The sequence below is a fragment of the Gymnoscopelus braueri genome, assembly GCF_963280865.1.
Source record: "Gymnoscopelus braueri genome assembly, chromosome: 19".
In the NCBI taxonomy this organism is placed as follows: domain Eukaryota; kingdom Metazoa; phylum Chordata; class Actinopteri; order Myctophiformes; family Myctophidae; genus Gymnoscopelus; species Gymnoscopelus braueri.
The window spans coordinates 48,908,753-48,923,702 of record NC_137621.1 but is presented as its reverse complement, the minus strand read 5'-3'; the positions used below and the strand labels follow the sequence as shown (position 1 = coordinate 48,923,702).

General features: G+C 39.3%; 1 protein-coding gene across 2 annotated transcripts; it reads left to right on the top strand.

Annotated features, from left to right (window-relative positions):
- The first annotated feature begins 802 nt into the window (after window positions 1-802).
- LOC308075017 (uncharacterized protein) lies at window positions 803-12,492 on the top strand. 2 transcript variants are annotated; one of them, XM_080414591.1, is made up of 3 exons: window positions 803-971; window positions 10,493-11,726; window positions 11,814-12,492. In XM_080414591.1, exons 1-3 carry the CDS (start codon window positions 875-877, stop codon window positions 11,965-11,967), a joined length of 1,485 nt encoding a protein of 494 aa, XP_080270717.1. In that variant the 5' UTR covers window positions 803-874; the 3' UTR covers window positions 11,968-12,492. The 2 variants fall into 2 exon arrangements, with proteins under 2 accessions (XP_080270717.1, XP_080270716.1); XM_080414590.1 differs by having other exon boundaries at window positions 10,493-12,492.
- The last annotated feature ends 2,458 nt before the right edge of the window (window positions 12,493-14,950 follow it).

The following is a 14,950-nucleotide window of genomic DNA, read 5'->3' as shown; positions in this document are numbered from 1 at the left end:
ACTAATGATATTTACTTAAGTACTGTACTTAAGTACAATTTTGAGGTATTTGTACTTTACTTGAGTATTTCCAATTTCCAATACTTTTACTTCTACTCCACTACACCTCAGAGGCAAATATTGTACTTTTACTCCACTACAATTATTTGAAAACTTTAGTAACTAGTTACTTTTCAGATATAAATTATGATATTATGAAACAAACATTAACCACTTTTAGCCATATTTTATACATAGGCTGAAAATAGCCGATCTACAAGCTCACAACGCGTTGTGAGCTTGCAGATCTGCTATTTTAAAACATTTTAGTACTTTTACCTTTGGTACTTTAAGTACATTTTGATACCAATACTTTTGTAGCCTACTTTTACTCAAGTCAATTTTTAATTCCGGGCTTTTACTTGTAACAGAGTACTTCTACATTGCAGTATTGATACTTTTACTTAAGTAAAACATTTGAGTAGTTTTTCCACTGGTATATGACAGATAGATATAGAAGATAGTCTGTTGTCATAGCAACTGTGCGGGGCGTGTTTGTCTGGACGCGCTGTCACTCAAGACAGCCGTGGGGGCGTGTTTGGGTTAAAAAGGCGCGGCGTCTGGATAAAACGCTGTGTGAATAGTCTGCAGAAGCGCGCGGTAGTGGCCTCTTTCTTCTGATAGTCATCAGCTGCTAACCGCGTTGGGACGTACTAGAACAGTGAGTCTCTTAATTTGGCATGAAAACAGTATGTTTGTGTGAGATCTCGGACGCACAATGTCACTAAGTAGGCCTACATTCAGATCCCAGCTGGTGAAACCTTGCCTCAAACATCGACTATCAAAATGGACCGAAGATGAACTATTTAGGGTTTTTAAAAGCCTCTCAACAACAATGGTGCCAGAGGAGGAACAACAGTCAGAGATCTACCATGATGGACGCAGACTGCTGGAAGCCATGCTGAAACCTGTGGTCAAGTTACGCAGAATAGGTAATGTGCTGAGAATCAGACGTTAGTGACTGTCTAGCCCCATTACGAACCTCCCAATGGGAGCTCTACCGGAATCGGTGGAACGGCCGCAAAGGGTCCGCGGATTGCCCTTTTCGCCACATCGTATCCAAAAACGAATGGTAATTTCCAAACTGTACAGATGTTTGAGGAATGGCCGGCAGCCTAACTTTTTGGTCGGGGCACGAAACAACCGTTTAAATCGCTTATTTAGTCAGCCTGCTATGTTTCCCATTGTAGCCGAAGTACTGCAGTACTGGCACCGGACGTAGGGGGGGTTTCTGGGTTGAATGGGAAACATGGCCACAGGCGCACTAAATAAGCGATTTAAAGGGTTGTTTCGTGCCCCGACCTAAATGTTAGGGTGCCGGTTAAACCTCAAACATCTGTGCAGTTTGGAAACTACCATTGGTTTTTGGATACGATGTGGCGAAAAGGGTAATCCGCGGACCCTTTGCGGCCGTTCCACCGATTCCGGTAGAGCTCGCAGTGGAACCTCATCGGAGCTGTATTATAGCGGAGTGAGAGGTTCGTAATGGGCCTAGTGATTGTCGTGTTATTGAATGAAATTGCACGTGAGTCCGGTAGAACAGTATCTGTAACGTAATTATAACGTAATAATGTGCAGGCCTCTCCACATGTAAATCTCTTTGTTGTTCTAGTCTGCGTTAGAAAATCCTGCTCTGACGTCATCACGAGTCGCCTCTGTAGTCTTTCATGCAAACCAACACAATAGACTACAGAAGTCCTGAAGTCAGACCCATGCTCTGTCCGTGGGTCACGGCCCTGGGACAAGGTTTATATTAATCATTATAGTTTTGCATTTTTCATTACTTTTTAATTTCGTTTTGACTTCATGTTTTCAATTACAGTTTTATTTAAAGTTTTACATTTTAGATTTTAAAGCAGGCGTAGTATTCTTTCTTTCTTAGTTTTAGTCTAGTATGTATGTATTAGTTTTAGTGATGGTTTTAGTTTTGTTATTTTAACAATCATTGATCATGAACGACCCATCACTAGTTTCAATGCATTCCGTTCAATCCATATGTTAATAGGGCTCACAAGATGGTGAGAACAAGTACATTCTATTCATTAATTCAGAAGGAGAAATGTTTGTTCCACTACCACCACACAGGTTAATAGTAACAAACGGAACAATAATAAAAATCAATGGTATAACGTACGGCACCGGAACACACTCTGAGGATAGAATGTTACCAAATGGACCCTGATACTTCACATATGGTTTACTGTAACAATTTGTAGCTGGATCTACAAGCTCATAACGTTATGAACTTGTAGATCGTCTATTTTTGGCAATGTCAAATTAATAAATATAATTGGTTAGCTTACTTGTATCAGTGTGACGTGACTCAAGGTTGTACTTTATTGTTGCATCTTTTGTGCAGGTACATAAGAATAAAACTTATTTTGGTTTGGCTCCCTTCAGACAATGCAGCAGCATTGTCAGATCGTTCATGTACCTGATTGTACGTGGAAAGATGTTTTTTTGCAGTCTATTGCTAGTAGCTTTGATACTGCGTAGATGTTTTCCATGCGGAAACATGGAAAATCTCATGGAAATCTCAAACAGTGTGGTTGGGATGGTTTCGATCTTTCATGATTCCTCGTGCTTTGCAGACACAGCGTTCGTGATCAAGCCTATCACTGTGGTGTCATCTGCAAACTTGACCACTTGGTTGGAGCTGAACAAAGCCACGCAGTTGTAGGTGTAGAGAAGGGGGCTCAAAACGCATCCCTGAGGGGTTCCTGTGCTGAGGATTATGGGGGCAGAAGTCATAGTTCCCATCCTTACCACCTGACGTCGCTCTGTAAGGAAGTCAAGAATCCAGCTGCAAAGGCTTGGGTTTAGACCTAGACTCCGTAGCTTGGTGTCTAGTTTGAGGGGGATTATGGTATTGAACGCTAAGCTGTAGTCTATGAACAGCATTCTCACATTTGACTTGTCACTCTCAAGGTGTGAGAGTGACAAGTAAAAAATAAATAAATCAAGGTGTGAGAGGGTAGTGTGATGTGGCAATGGCATCATCCATGGATCTGTTCTTACGGTAGGCAAATTGCAGGGGGTCAAGTGAGAGTAGCAGCATGTTGTTGATCATCACTCTTGACATGCATTTGCTCACTATGGGTGCGAGTGCAACAGGCCTCCAGTCATTTAACCCAGTTACCTTGCCTTTTTTAGTGACCGGGTCGGGACAATGACTGCTTTTTTGAAGCATGATAGTACTTTGCTTTCGCGGAGCCTGTGATGATGAAGATGAGGCGATATATAATGGGGAAGATGAATAATATAATGTGTATGTATAACATATAATGTGTGTGTTATGTTATGAATTTACGACACTGTCATAATATTTGCACTATGAATAAATACAATAAAAAAATATAGAGTTAGGGGAGAACGGGGTAAGATGAGCCAGTGGGTAAGTTGAACCACCCCTAGAAAAGTAGAAAACTGTGTTGTCGTAAGACCTTAAATCTAGTAAACATCCATCATTAACAACTGGCTGGAAAGTAGAGCCTTTTTTCTCATTAAATCTTGGTAATTTGTTAAGAACAGGAGTCATTCTACCCTTTTCCAACTGTCTATATAAAAAAAAAACAGCTTGGAGCAAATGGGACCATATACATATATACAATTAGGTAGGGGTGTGCATGGATATATGTTAAACAGGGCTGCCCCACTAACCGTTTTCAAAATGATATTCGGTTATTCTATGAAATGTATTTTTAATTAAGATATTTTCGTTTTTTCCATATTGCTGTCATGTCTTGCTATTAACAAGCTAAATGATACAGTGAAAATAGTTTTGATTACTTTGTTTTATGGGAAAGAGTTGCGATGGAGCAATCACATCCAATATAAAGACCTGGATGTGAATCGCCCATGTTACCTCGTACTGCCCGCTGGCCACTGCCTGTGCTCCGGTCATTTGAAGAAATAATCCAACATTCAATCTCAATAGTTTGTATGAAGATCCATTCTATATGTCATGTTATGGTTTAACTTTAAGGGGGGCTCTGACTTACACTGCTGCTGCAGTGACAAGACAGCTGATTGATTTGACCTACTTTTGCGCTGCTCGCTGGTGATGTAATTAATTATTTGGGAGCAGGTGTGTAAGATTCCAATAGTATATATATTTTAAATGGCTTTCATATACTCTTCCGGATCTGACTAATACGACACGTTGCTTATTGTGAACACAATATGCTACAAATTTATGAATATACATTTATTTGATTTCTTTTTTTTTTTAACCTTTTTATATAAAACGATTCCGTTGATTCTGCATTAAACCCGCGACTCTCAGTCGACTCAATAAATCGTCGGGGACAGCCCTATAGAACACACACAGAGCATCTATGCATAGCCAGTTCATTACAGATAACCAGTTCACAGCTGGATTTTTTCTAAGGGTGTGACGATGCTTGTTTCTCTCACAACATCTGGCAACACTGGTCCAAGTGAAGCCATGCGCCACGCTGTTGTTTTCTGTACATTCTTCCGACGGGGGGGGGGGGGGAGAGAGAGAGAGAGACGCTATAGCGTCATCCAGGCTGAAGTTGTCTGTTGAAGATCATAAACTTCTTCCATGAACCAAGCCCCTGTTTCACTAACACTAAGATCACTCGTTCACAAACCATTTACCAATAGAGAAATTGTGTGTCTCCTCGAAACCAGTGAAAGCAACCGATCTACAAGCTCAGAAACACGTTGCTATCTGAAAAGTTTTGAGATTGTAGATCGGCTATACAGAATGAAGTATGTCATACATTGAAAAAACATACTCTCAAATAAGCATTTCAGGTTATCTTTAACAATTGCACATGAATTAATTGACACAATCATGTTGTGTGCAATGCAACTTTAATGAAGTCCGCATCAAGTGAGGCTTGAACTGGCGACCTTGAGGTTGTGAGGCACACGTTTAAGCGAGAAGCCATTGGACCAACAGACAAGAATCTGTGAAAAAGGAGCTCACACAGATAATACAGTTTCACGCAAATAGCTGAAAAATCCTGGGTTTAAGTGTTTTTCAAACTGCTCAAAATTGCGGACAATCTAAGGGCGGAGCTTACTGGTCAAAGCGATAGATGTGTTCCTCATGAGTCAAGGCACAAGTGTAAGCAAGTTTCACGACTTTCGGCCAAACGAGGCATGACTTTTGCCTGTTTAAAGTTTGCATGTTCAAAAAATTGCTTGATATTTGGAATGACCCTCTACATTACTGCAAAGTAAAGTTTCAAAGAAATGTGAGTCTGCAAGTTTGTGTTAGGGGCAGATGAATAATTTTCATAAAACTGCAATAGGTAAATAATTTTCATAAAACTGCAATAGGTAAAACCTATCTCCTCCTGGGATTTTTGAGTAATCTGCACGAAACTCTTTACACATGAACTTTGGACCTCTGCCGACATAACGATGGGAGCGGATTTTTTCGAAGTGAAAAAATGCAGAAGTTAGGAGCCAATGACTGTTTTTCATATAATTCAAAATGGTGGGAGATCTAAAGGTCAGAGGTCAAAAGTCAGAGGGTTAAAGTTGTTCAGCATGAGGAGACGCATATGTGTATCCAAGTTTCATGGCTCTAGGTCAAACGGGGCATGAGTTGTACCTGTTCAAAGTTGACATTTTCAATTGAGTGCTATAGCGCCACCTTTGGACGAAAGATTGTGAGAATTAGTTTTTCATGACCATCTACCATATGGCCGAGTTTCGTAAAAAGCGACAGCACGGTTCAGCCAGAACTGCGAAAAGTGGCAGACTCGACAGAATACTGCCAATCTTAAAACAGGTCCAGAGCTGAGCTCTGGCCCCGTAATAATCATAATAATACTGCATCAGACTTACATAGCACTTTTCTTAGTACCCAAAGTTGCTTTACAAAACAAATCAACTATAATATAATAATCTATAATAACTAATAAGTAGAAGAATACAAATATATAATAAATCAAATGTATTGCATGGAAGTATGTGGATGTATCCATTGAAGATTATAATTGTAGTAATGGAAAAGAGAGACAAAAAAGGACAGAGTGGAAAAAACTGTGTGTGTGAAAAATCATGGAAAAATCATGGACATAACCGTGATTGGCAGGTAATGTGTTAAGTAAGAAGGTTGAGTACTTCCTCCACCACTGTCTTTTTTGTTATGTATGACAATTTGTCTATACTACTTGGCAGGGTTTCCGGCAGTCCCGTCGGGCCTGAAATTTTTACCGCCGAGCCTAAAAAATTCTGGTGAAAAATAAAATGATACAAATGAGACTCCAGACTCAACTCGGACTCGCCCCTCAAAGACTTGAGACTTGACTCAGACTCGAGCTCAAAGACAATCTTTATTTTATGTTTTTTTTTTTTGGACAAATAAATGAATGAAATGCCCCAAAAACTTCCACTCCCCTGTCCCCTCCCGCAAAGAAACCTCCGCTCCAGTGCGCGCTGCGTGGAGCTGGCTCTCAACCGGCTTCAGAAAAGCTGCTTCGTGCTGCTCATTAACGTAAACATGGAGAGGCGAGCACAACAGCTGCTATGTGTGTGGCCGCCGCGGCATTTCATCATAACGTTTAAATATAAAAACTTTGAAATTAAACTAATATGTTTAGCTCAGAATCAGCTATATAAACTCTGTTATCTTGGCATATGCTCACATTTTTTATAAGATGGTTGGATCATCTGTGACAGCACGTTTAGGAAACATCGGATTTTCAAATACAGAAAATATGGGAAAATACATAAAATCTCTAATCTGTGATTCTAATGTGATTAATGTGACCCCTACAGTCAGTGAAGTCCAGGGCTGAATGTGACAAATATTGAGACAAATAGGCTATAACCCAATACATAATTGTATGAAATAAATGGGTTATATTTTACAGATAGTTACACTATTCTTGTACTATATTAAAATTAAATCATCCTTAACCTTCAGGTTAATTCATTATTTCCGTGGACTTAAAAATCATCGTTTTATTTGATGGCCTTCTTTTTGATTGGCCTTTTACAGGCCCTACCAGCCTGTAGGGGGAGGTAGAGAGTAACATATTATAATACCAGCCTGTAGGGGGAGGTAGAGAGTAACATTATAATACCAGCCTGTTGGGGGAGGTAGAGAGTTACCTATTATAATACCAGCCTGTAGGGGGAGGTAGAGAGTAACATATTATAATACCAGCCTGTAGGGGAGGTAGACTGTAACATATTATAATACCAGCCTGTAGGGGGAGGTAGAGAGTAACATATTATAATACCAGCCTGTCGGGGGAGGTAGAGAGTAACATATTATAATACCAGCCTGTCGGGGGAGGTAGAGAGTAACATATTATAATAGCAGCCTGTAGGGGGAGGTAGAGAGTAACTTATTATAATAGCAGCCTGTAGGGGTAGGTAGGGGGAGGTAGAGAGTAACATATTATAATAGCAGCCTGTAGGGGGAGGTGGAGAGTAACATATTATAATACCAGCCTGTAGGGGGAGGTAGAGAGTAACATATTATAATACCTTTGCTCTAAGTGAAACCTGTGTCCAAACCCAATGTTGAATAAATGTGACTAACAATAGCATAATGTAGTCGTGTTTTTCATCAGAATTAATGAATAAATGCAAAAAAATCGACGCGCCCGCGCGAACATGAGTCTCCCCTGGCCTAGCACCGGGCCTAACTTTTTTCCTGCAGGAAACCCTGCTTGGTCTAATAAAAGAATATTTTCCTGAATCTGGAGACAATTCATATGTAAACTATACAGATATTTTCCTGCTCATTACTGTGCACATGTACTATGTCTTCGTGTTTGAGCACAAATATGTATTTTGCACGCCACGCATCCTCCCCCACACCTTCAGCTTCTGGCTAGGGGAAACACTGCAGTGTACCTGTTTATCAAACTTAGCACTGACGCTAATGTTATGAAAACAAGTAATTATATTTCTAAAATCTATGAAGTGTTTAATGAGGAGAGCAATGTGACAAGAAGAAACAACTCCGACTCTGAACCCCTCTTTGCAGAAGTTATTGTAATATTTAAAGTCCTGTTTATTATTGTAGGCCTATATAATAAGTGTCATGAAGCATCAGGGCATTAATTCACACGTTGTTGTGATGCATTGTGAGCTTGGATATCCATTGTTAGCTTTTGGGAATTTATACCCTTTTGAAACTCTCCCTCAGCAGCGAGTGGAGCTATTGTTGTTCGGACTCCTAACTCCATTTCAGCTCCACTTGCGCTGGATTTGGGTAAAGTATTGATAATATAATGACACATGCACTGACAATATATATAAAGTCACTATTACAACTTTGAGGCAGTATTGATTTGTTTTAAAAATATAAGGTTTTCTTCATTTCCTGAAAAACTTATATTTTGTTTTTTCGTTTCCTGAACAATGAGCGTTTTGGAGTTAGCAGGTTCGCGCTGGACAGCAGAGATATATAAAATATGAACTTATTAAACATCTCAGTAATTTCTTATTTGTCATATCTGCCCTATGCAATTTTTGTTTACAATGCCTATAGGGCAAAGAGAAATGTGATCTTTATTTATGTTCCAAAGTTCAATGCCAAAAACTCAATTATTTGAAGGACAATTAATGAATTTTAATTCATTAATAAAATGCCATGATTGTTACAGCCCTATTTATTTCTCCAACGAACACTAAACACCACTGAGCACCATCACACACTGAAAACTAAAAGACAAATACATTTCCATACACAGTTCAAATAATATTATGACAACAAAAAACACACTATTACTCTTAGCTCTAAAACCTTGAAATGCATTTCTGTTACACTTTTTATATTAATCCCATTTCAAAGGTAGGACTACTTTCAGTTTTTCCATTCACAGTTATTTATACTCAAGATTATTAACACACAAGCCTATTAACACATTTACCAATGATGTGCATCGAGACTATATGCATATTAAATCAAGTAAATGTATAATTGTGCATTAATAATTATACTTGCATCTCACAATAATTGAAAGGCAGAGAGTTGACAAGAGTTTGCTTTCTTGCCTTGAAAATAACGAAAGGCAGACAATATGATCTGTTTTGCATAGCTAACTCACTCTTCTGAAACAGGAAGAATTTATTGTATCTTTGACTCTTTTGACTCATTAACATTTAACCATGTTTGAGCTATGTTTATTAAGTCAAAGGAGAAAAAAAGACAACTAAATAATTCCCAGCACTTTCTGTGATGTAGTATGCTTGTTTCTCTGGCATGTTTGCATGTAGGAAGTCATTAGGTCATTAGGTATAGATAGTTATGCTATACTACTATAGTAGCCTAGTAAGTTGTTTTTTCATCAAAACAATGTTTCACAACTTTCGCCAGTTACCCCATTTTTCACAAGTTTCTGCAATTTTACCAAATTCCCAAAATGTCACAGCATACATGTACTTAAATCCCCTGCATATTCAAATCGACATTTTCTTGCCCACACAATCAAGGATTTTTGTCCACGTTTTTCTCGAGTGACTGGTTACTCGTGCAAGTAGGGATATACACACAGTGCAAACTCAAGAACTACAAGTCCTTGGAAGCTCACAACTTTTTACCAGTGAATTTATTTGGTGGCAGAAAATCACACAGCAACTAATCAGTATTTTTAGTCAACGATAGCAGATCCAGTGTTTTCTCCCACAGAGCAAAATGGAAGTGATGTTTTGTGGGCGTTCCTGTCTTTCCTGCCGACTGTATCTATTGCGTTCTATATAACAAATATGCTGTATTGACTTGTTAAAGGAGAATTCCGGACAAATTAAGTGTTATCTTTGATGTCTCGTTACTCACCTACCGACGTAAAAAGTGGCGTTCTTTTTTTCCATAGATTCCCCTGTCGTCATTTTTTAAACCCCCTCCGTTGTCATAATGGGAGCGCGTGGGTTAGGGAAATTAGTCTATTATAACCGATGCAAAGTTATTTTTTTACCGTTAATGGCGAACGATTTAACACTGGTTGCTTGTTTCCAGAACCTGGCAACACGAGTTGCCAGGTTCTGGAAAGAAACAAGCATCCAGTGTTAAATCGTTCGCCATTAACGGTAGCCTCGCAGGAAGTTTCAGCGCATGTTTGACTATCATGAGACTCTACAATGAATAGTAGTAGAGAAAAAAATAACTTTGCATCGGTTATAATAGACGAATTTCCCTAACCCACGCGCTCCCATTATGACAACGGAGGGGGTTTAAAAAATGACGACAGGGGAATCTATGGAAAAAAAGAACGCCACTTTTTACGTCGGTAGGTGAGTAACGAGACATCAAAGATAACACTTAATTTGTCCGGAATTCTCCTTTAAATGGTACATGAAAATGACTCTAGGAGGCTTAGATACATTTTAAAGATAGAAGTAATGTGTGATACTTTTCAAATTCAGAATATCAGTTTTTAAAGCAACAGAGCTTGCATGTTATTTCAAAACATTTCATGGTTGTTGTTTTATCTCCCCTCATTCTCCATCCCAGATGTCTTTCCTGCCCAACTACCAGTGAAGAAACATACAGACTGTAACCAGGGTGGTAAAAACCTCAGAAACAAGAGACTCAAAATACACCAGAGAACACATACAGGAGAGAAGCCCTACAATTGTAACCAGTGTGGGAAAGGGTTTAGCCTGAGCAGTCTTCTCAAACGTCACCAGAGAATTCATACAGGAGAGAAGCCCTACCACTGTGACCAGTGTGGTAAACGTTTCAATAACAGCGGTTATCTCAAACTTCACCAGAGAATTCATACAGGAAAGAAGTCCCACCACTGTCCCCAGTGTGGGAAAGGATTCAACAACAGCACTTATCTCAAACATCACCAGAGAATTCATACAGGAGAGAAGCCCTACCACTGTGACCAGTGTGGGAAAAGATTCAGAAACAGGACTGATCTAAAAGGACACCAGAGAATTCATACAGGAGAGAAGCCCTATAGTTGTGACCAGTGTGGGAAACGGTTCAGCCATAGTAAAAGTCTCAAACTTCATCAGAGAATTCATACAGGAGAGAAACCCTACCACTGTGACCAGTGTGGTAAAGATTTCAGTACCCGCTGTCATCTCAATCGGCACCAGAGAATTCATACAGGAAATAAGTCCCACCACTGCGACCAGTGTGGGAAACGTTTCTACGGCAGCACTGATCTCAAAGATCACCAGAGAATTCATACAGGGGAGAAGCCCTACCACTGTGACCAGTGTGGAAAAGGGTTTAGCACAAGCAGTGGTCTCATACTTCACCAGAGAATTCATACAGGAGAGAAACCATATCACTGTGAAAAGTGTGGGACAAGGTTCAGCCGACAGCTAAATCTCAAACGTCACCAGAGAATTCATACAGGAGAGAAGCCCTATCACTGTGAACAGTGTGGTAAAGGGTTTAGTCAGAGCAGTAATCTCAAAAGTCATCAGAGAATTCATACAGGAGAGAAGCCCTATCACTGTGACAAGTGTGGGAAAGGGTTCAACCAGAAAAGTAATCTCAAAGTTCACCAGAGAATTCATACATCAGAGAAGCCTTACCATTGTGAGCAGTGTGGGATGAGGTTCAGCACAAAGGGTAGCCTCAAAAGTCATCAGAGAATTCATACAGGAGAGATGCTTTACCACTGTGACTATTGTGGGAAAGAGTTCAACCAGAGCAATCATCTCAAAACTCACCTGAGAATTCATACAGGAGAGAAGCCCTACCACTGTGACCAGTGTGGTAAAACGTTCTGCACAAACTTTCAACTCATACATCATCAAATAAATAAACACACAGGAGAGAAGCCCTACCACTGTGCCCAGTGTGGGAAAAGATTTAGTTTGAAGGGTAGTCTCAAATGTCACCAGAGAATTCATACAGGAGAGAAGCCCTACCACTGTGCCCAATGTGGGAGAGGGTTTAGCATGAGCAGTACTCTCAAACGTCACCAGATAATTCATACAAGAACACTTACTACTGACAGCTAATGGCGTTGAGGCACAAACCTCTCTGTCTTATTTTGTGTACCATCATCAGATATCCAATCTTAGTGTCATCTCTGAAGGTGGTCTATTCAGAGGGGTTGTGGTTATGTGGTCGGCAGTATGCTCAAGCTCCCCGCACTTGCCTGCTGCTCTGTCTGCAGGCATGTAAACGTATTGCTTTTTAGTGAAAATAGCCTTTTTGAATCCGACTGGCAGGTAGAACCTAAAGGTGGGCTTCAGGAAACTAGTTGGGCTGGGCTTTGTTAGTGACAAAATCAACCTTTTTGTCATGTGGTCTCCTATATTGATGTCTCCATTGTCACTCCCTTAACCCAAGTCCGTAACCTTGGTGTCATCCTGGATCCCACCCTCTCCTTCCATTCCCATGTCAACCAGATCACGTAAACAGCATTTTTTCACCTCCGCAACATTGCCCACATTATCCCACACTGCTGAAGAGACACTAATTCACGGTGTCATCACGTATCACCAGACTTGATTACTGCAATTGCCTCCTCTTCCGTTATAACGGTGTTAATGCAACTCTATAGCGGTGTTAAGCCCCAGCTGCGTGATTGAGAGAGGGGGAGAAGAGAGACAGGGGAGGGTGGGGGGTTTATGATCCCATAGCATGAGAGGACGGCCGTCGTTCAGAGTATGGGGAAGTCTCGGGGAAGTCTCCCCATTGGTTTAAAGGACAGCCAAAACGGGGAAGTCTCCCCATTGGCTTAAAGGATTGAAGGACAACCAATGATGAAGAGGTAGCTAAAAAGTGTTGAGTAGTTTTAGTCTCTTTGTAGACCCGGTTACTCTTCGAGCAACTTGGTAAAAAGAATTGGCCATCATGTATAATGTAATCACTTTTTTTGTATTACTTACCTATGTTGTTGTTATGGATTATATCAATGGAACTAAATGAAGAAACACCAGTGCTATCCATGTCGGCATCACAAATCATTTAATTTTATATAGTATATCTTGTAATTGTTCACCTGGTGTACGTGCTTTAAAATATATTAGCATTGGATCAGGCTAAATGTGTGTGCATGTTTAATTCTACTGACTCAAAGATTTTCGAAGATTTAGACTTTAATCCACTTCCTGGTTAACTTATGACTTCAAAAGCCTTTATCTCGGCTCCTGTGTACGTTTTTTGGACTATTTTTGTATTTTGGACTATTTTGGACTATTTTCAACTGGCTGCAACTATGGAACGGATTACCGAATTTTTTTCCCCCGATTGTACGAGACCTCTATGTGTGTAATGAGGGGATCACCGTGATCACTGAAAATATTTTGTGACTACTTGAAAAAGGTTCAAAAATGGTTAAAAATCCAGACACTGACTGTACCCTGTTTTTAAAAAAACCTGGCACTCAATGTGTTAAGTGTTTAGTCTCTAGGTTTTTTTTTACTCTGATAATTAAACTGTAACCTGAATTTGAAAGAATAAATATGACATTTTCCTACGTCAAAGCTATACTATTTACTGTACTTTTTACATCCTCCCCCTGGAAGAATTATTTACAAAGAGGGTTTTAGAGCACATACTAACAGACTTTTTATGTTTAGGTTTATTGAAATGTTTGGATTTAGTTGAACTACCAACATTATTTGTGTACAAAGTACAAAGAGTGTTACCAGAACAGTTATTTCAGTTTAGTTCAGAGGATGAGGACCACATAAGAAGATTAGATTTTAAACATCAGTTTGCTCGGACAACATAAAAATTCTGTTACAGGTGTAAAGTTATGGAATTCTCAAAGCAAGGAGTTGTACAACGATGTTTCAGTTTAAAAACGTGTTTAAAAGGAGAGAAATTATGAATTGGATAGTTAATTCTTCTTCCTTTTTTTCCTTTCTTTGTTTTTTCTTTTTATTTGATGAATCACGGTATAACTTGTATGCTATACTGTTTGTAGTGATGTACTGATTGGTAGCCATTGGAACGATCATCTATTATTGGTTGATTTTTAATTGAAGATGGGGGTAGGTATATAATAAGATTAATCTTCTTCCTGCTCCTTTTCAATTGTGGAATAATATGTAAAGGAAAAAAAATAATGAATGTAATCATGTAAAACCATAAGTGGAATAAATAAAGATGAAATGAAGGCTGTGAATTAGTCTTTTATCTGTCATGAGTGAGTAGAGAGCAGGACCCAAATGACAAGACCATGACGGTATCCTTATATATTGGGTTTTTAATTTTTTTAAATAAATAATGCCCTTTTTTATACCTAACACACAAGTGTTTTGTAAATAAAAGTTGTGAAAATAGCCCTTCCACATCTTGTAGATCAGCCATTTTTACAAATTTTTAACATTTAAACATTTTGATTTTTTTTCTAAAATGTGACACTGCGGACTGGAAAGCGGCTGAGGATTCTCAAAGCTCGGGGCTCAAGACTCAGGAAGAGTTTCTTTACCCTGCGGCTTTTCAAAACTTAAAAAAAGATAAAAAATCCATAGTCAGAATGTAAAATAGGGTATGATAAAAATGGAGATAAGTTTCTGCCTGACGATGACGGATGAAGCTGAAGTGCAGCTGTAAGCACACAATGTTATAATGGTGTGTGTGTGTGTGTGTGTGTGTTTGTGTGTGTGTGTGTGTGTGTGTGTGTGTGTGTGCGCACGCACAGACAGACAGACAGACATCACATTCAAGCTAATTTCATTGCAAACAGGCACATGAATGTATGCAATTGTACAAAATAGCTAGAGGTAAACACTGATAATCAAAACATCAAACGGCAAACAAATTATGCCATAGCCGCCTGACGCATTTAAAGATATGACAAACATGTATTTTTGGCAGACAAACAAGGAAGAACACAAACAACTAGAAGGGTGCAGTTCCTGGTGAAACTGCATTTGCTGCAAGTGGGGGAAGACCGTAAAGTAAAAACATTAATACAAAACAAATACATCAATAAAAAATGTAATGTACAATATGACATGTTTGAGGGCCCTTGGACACTGCCAC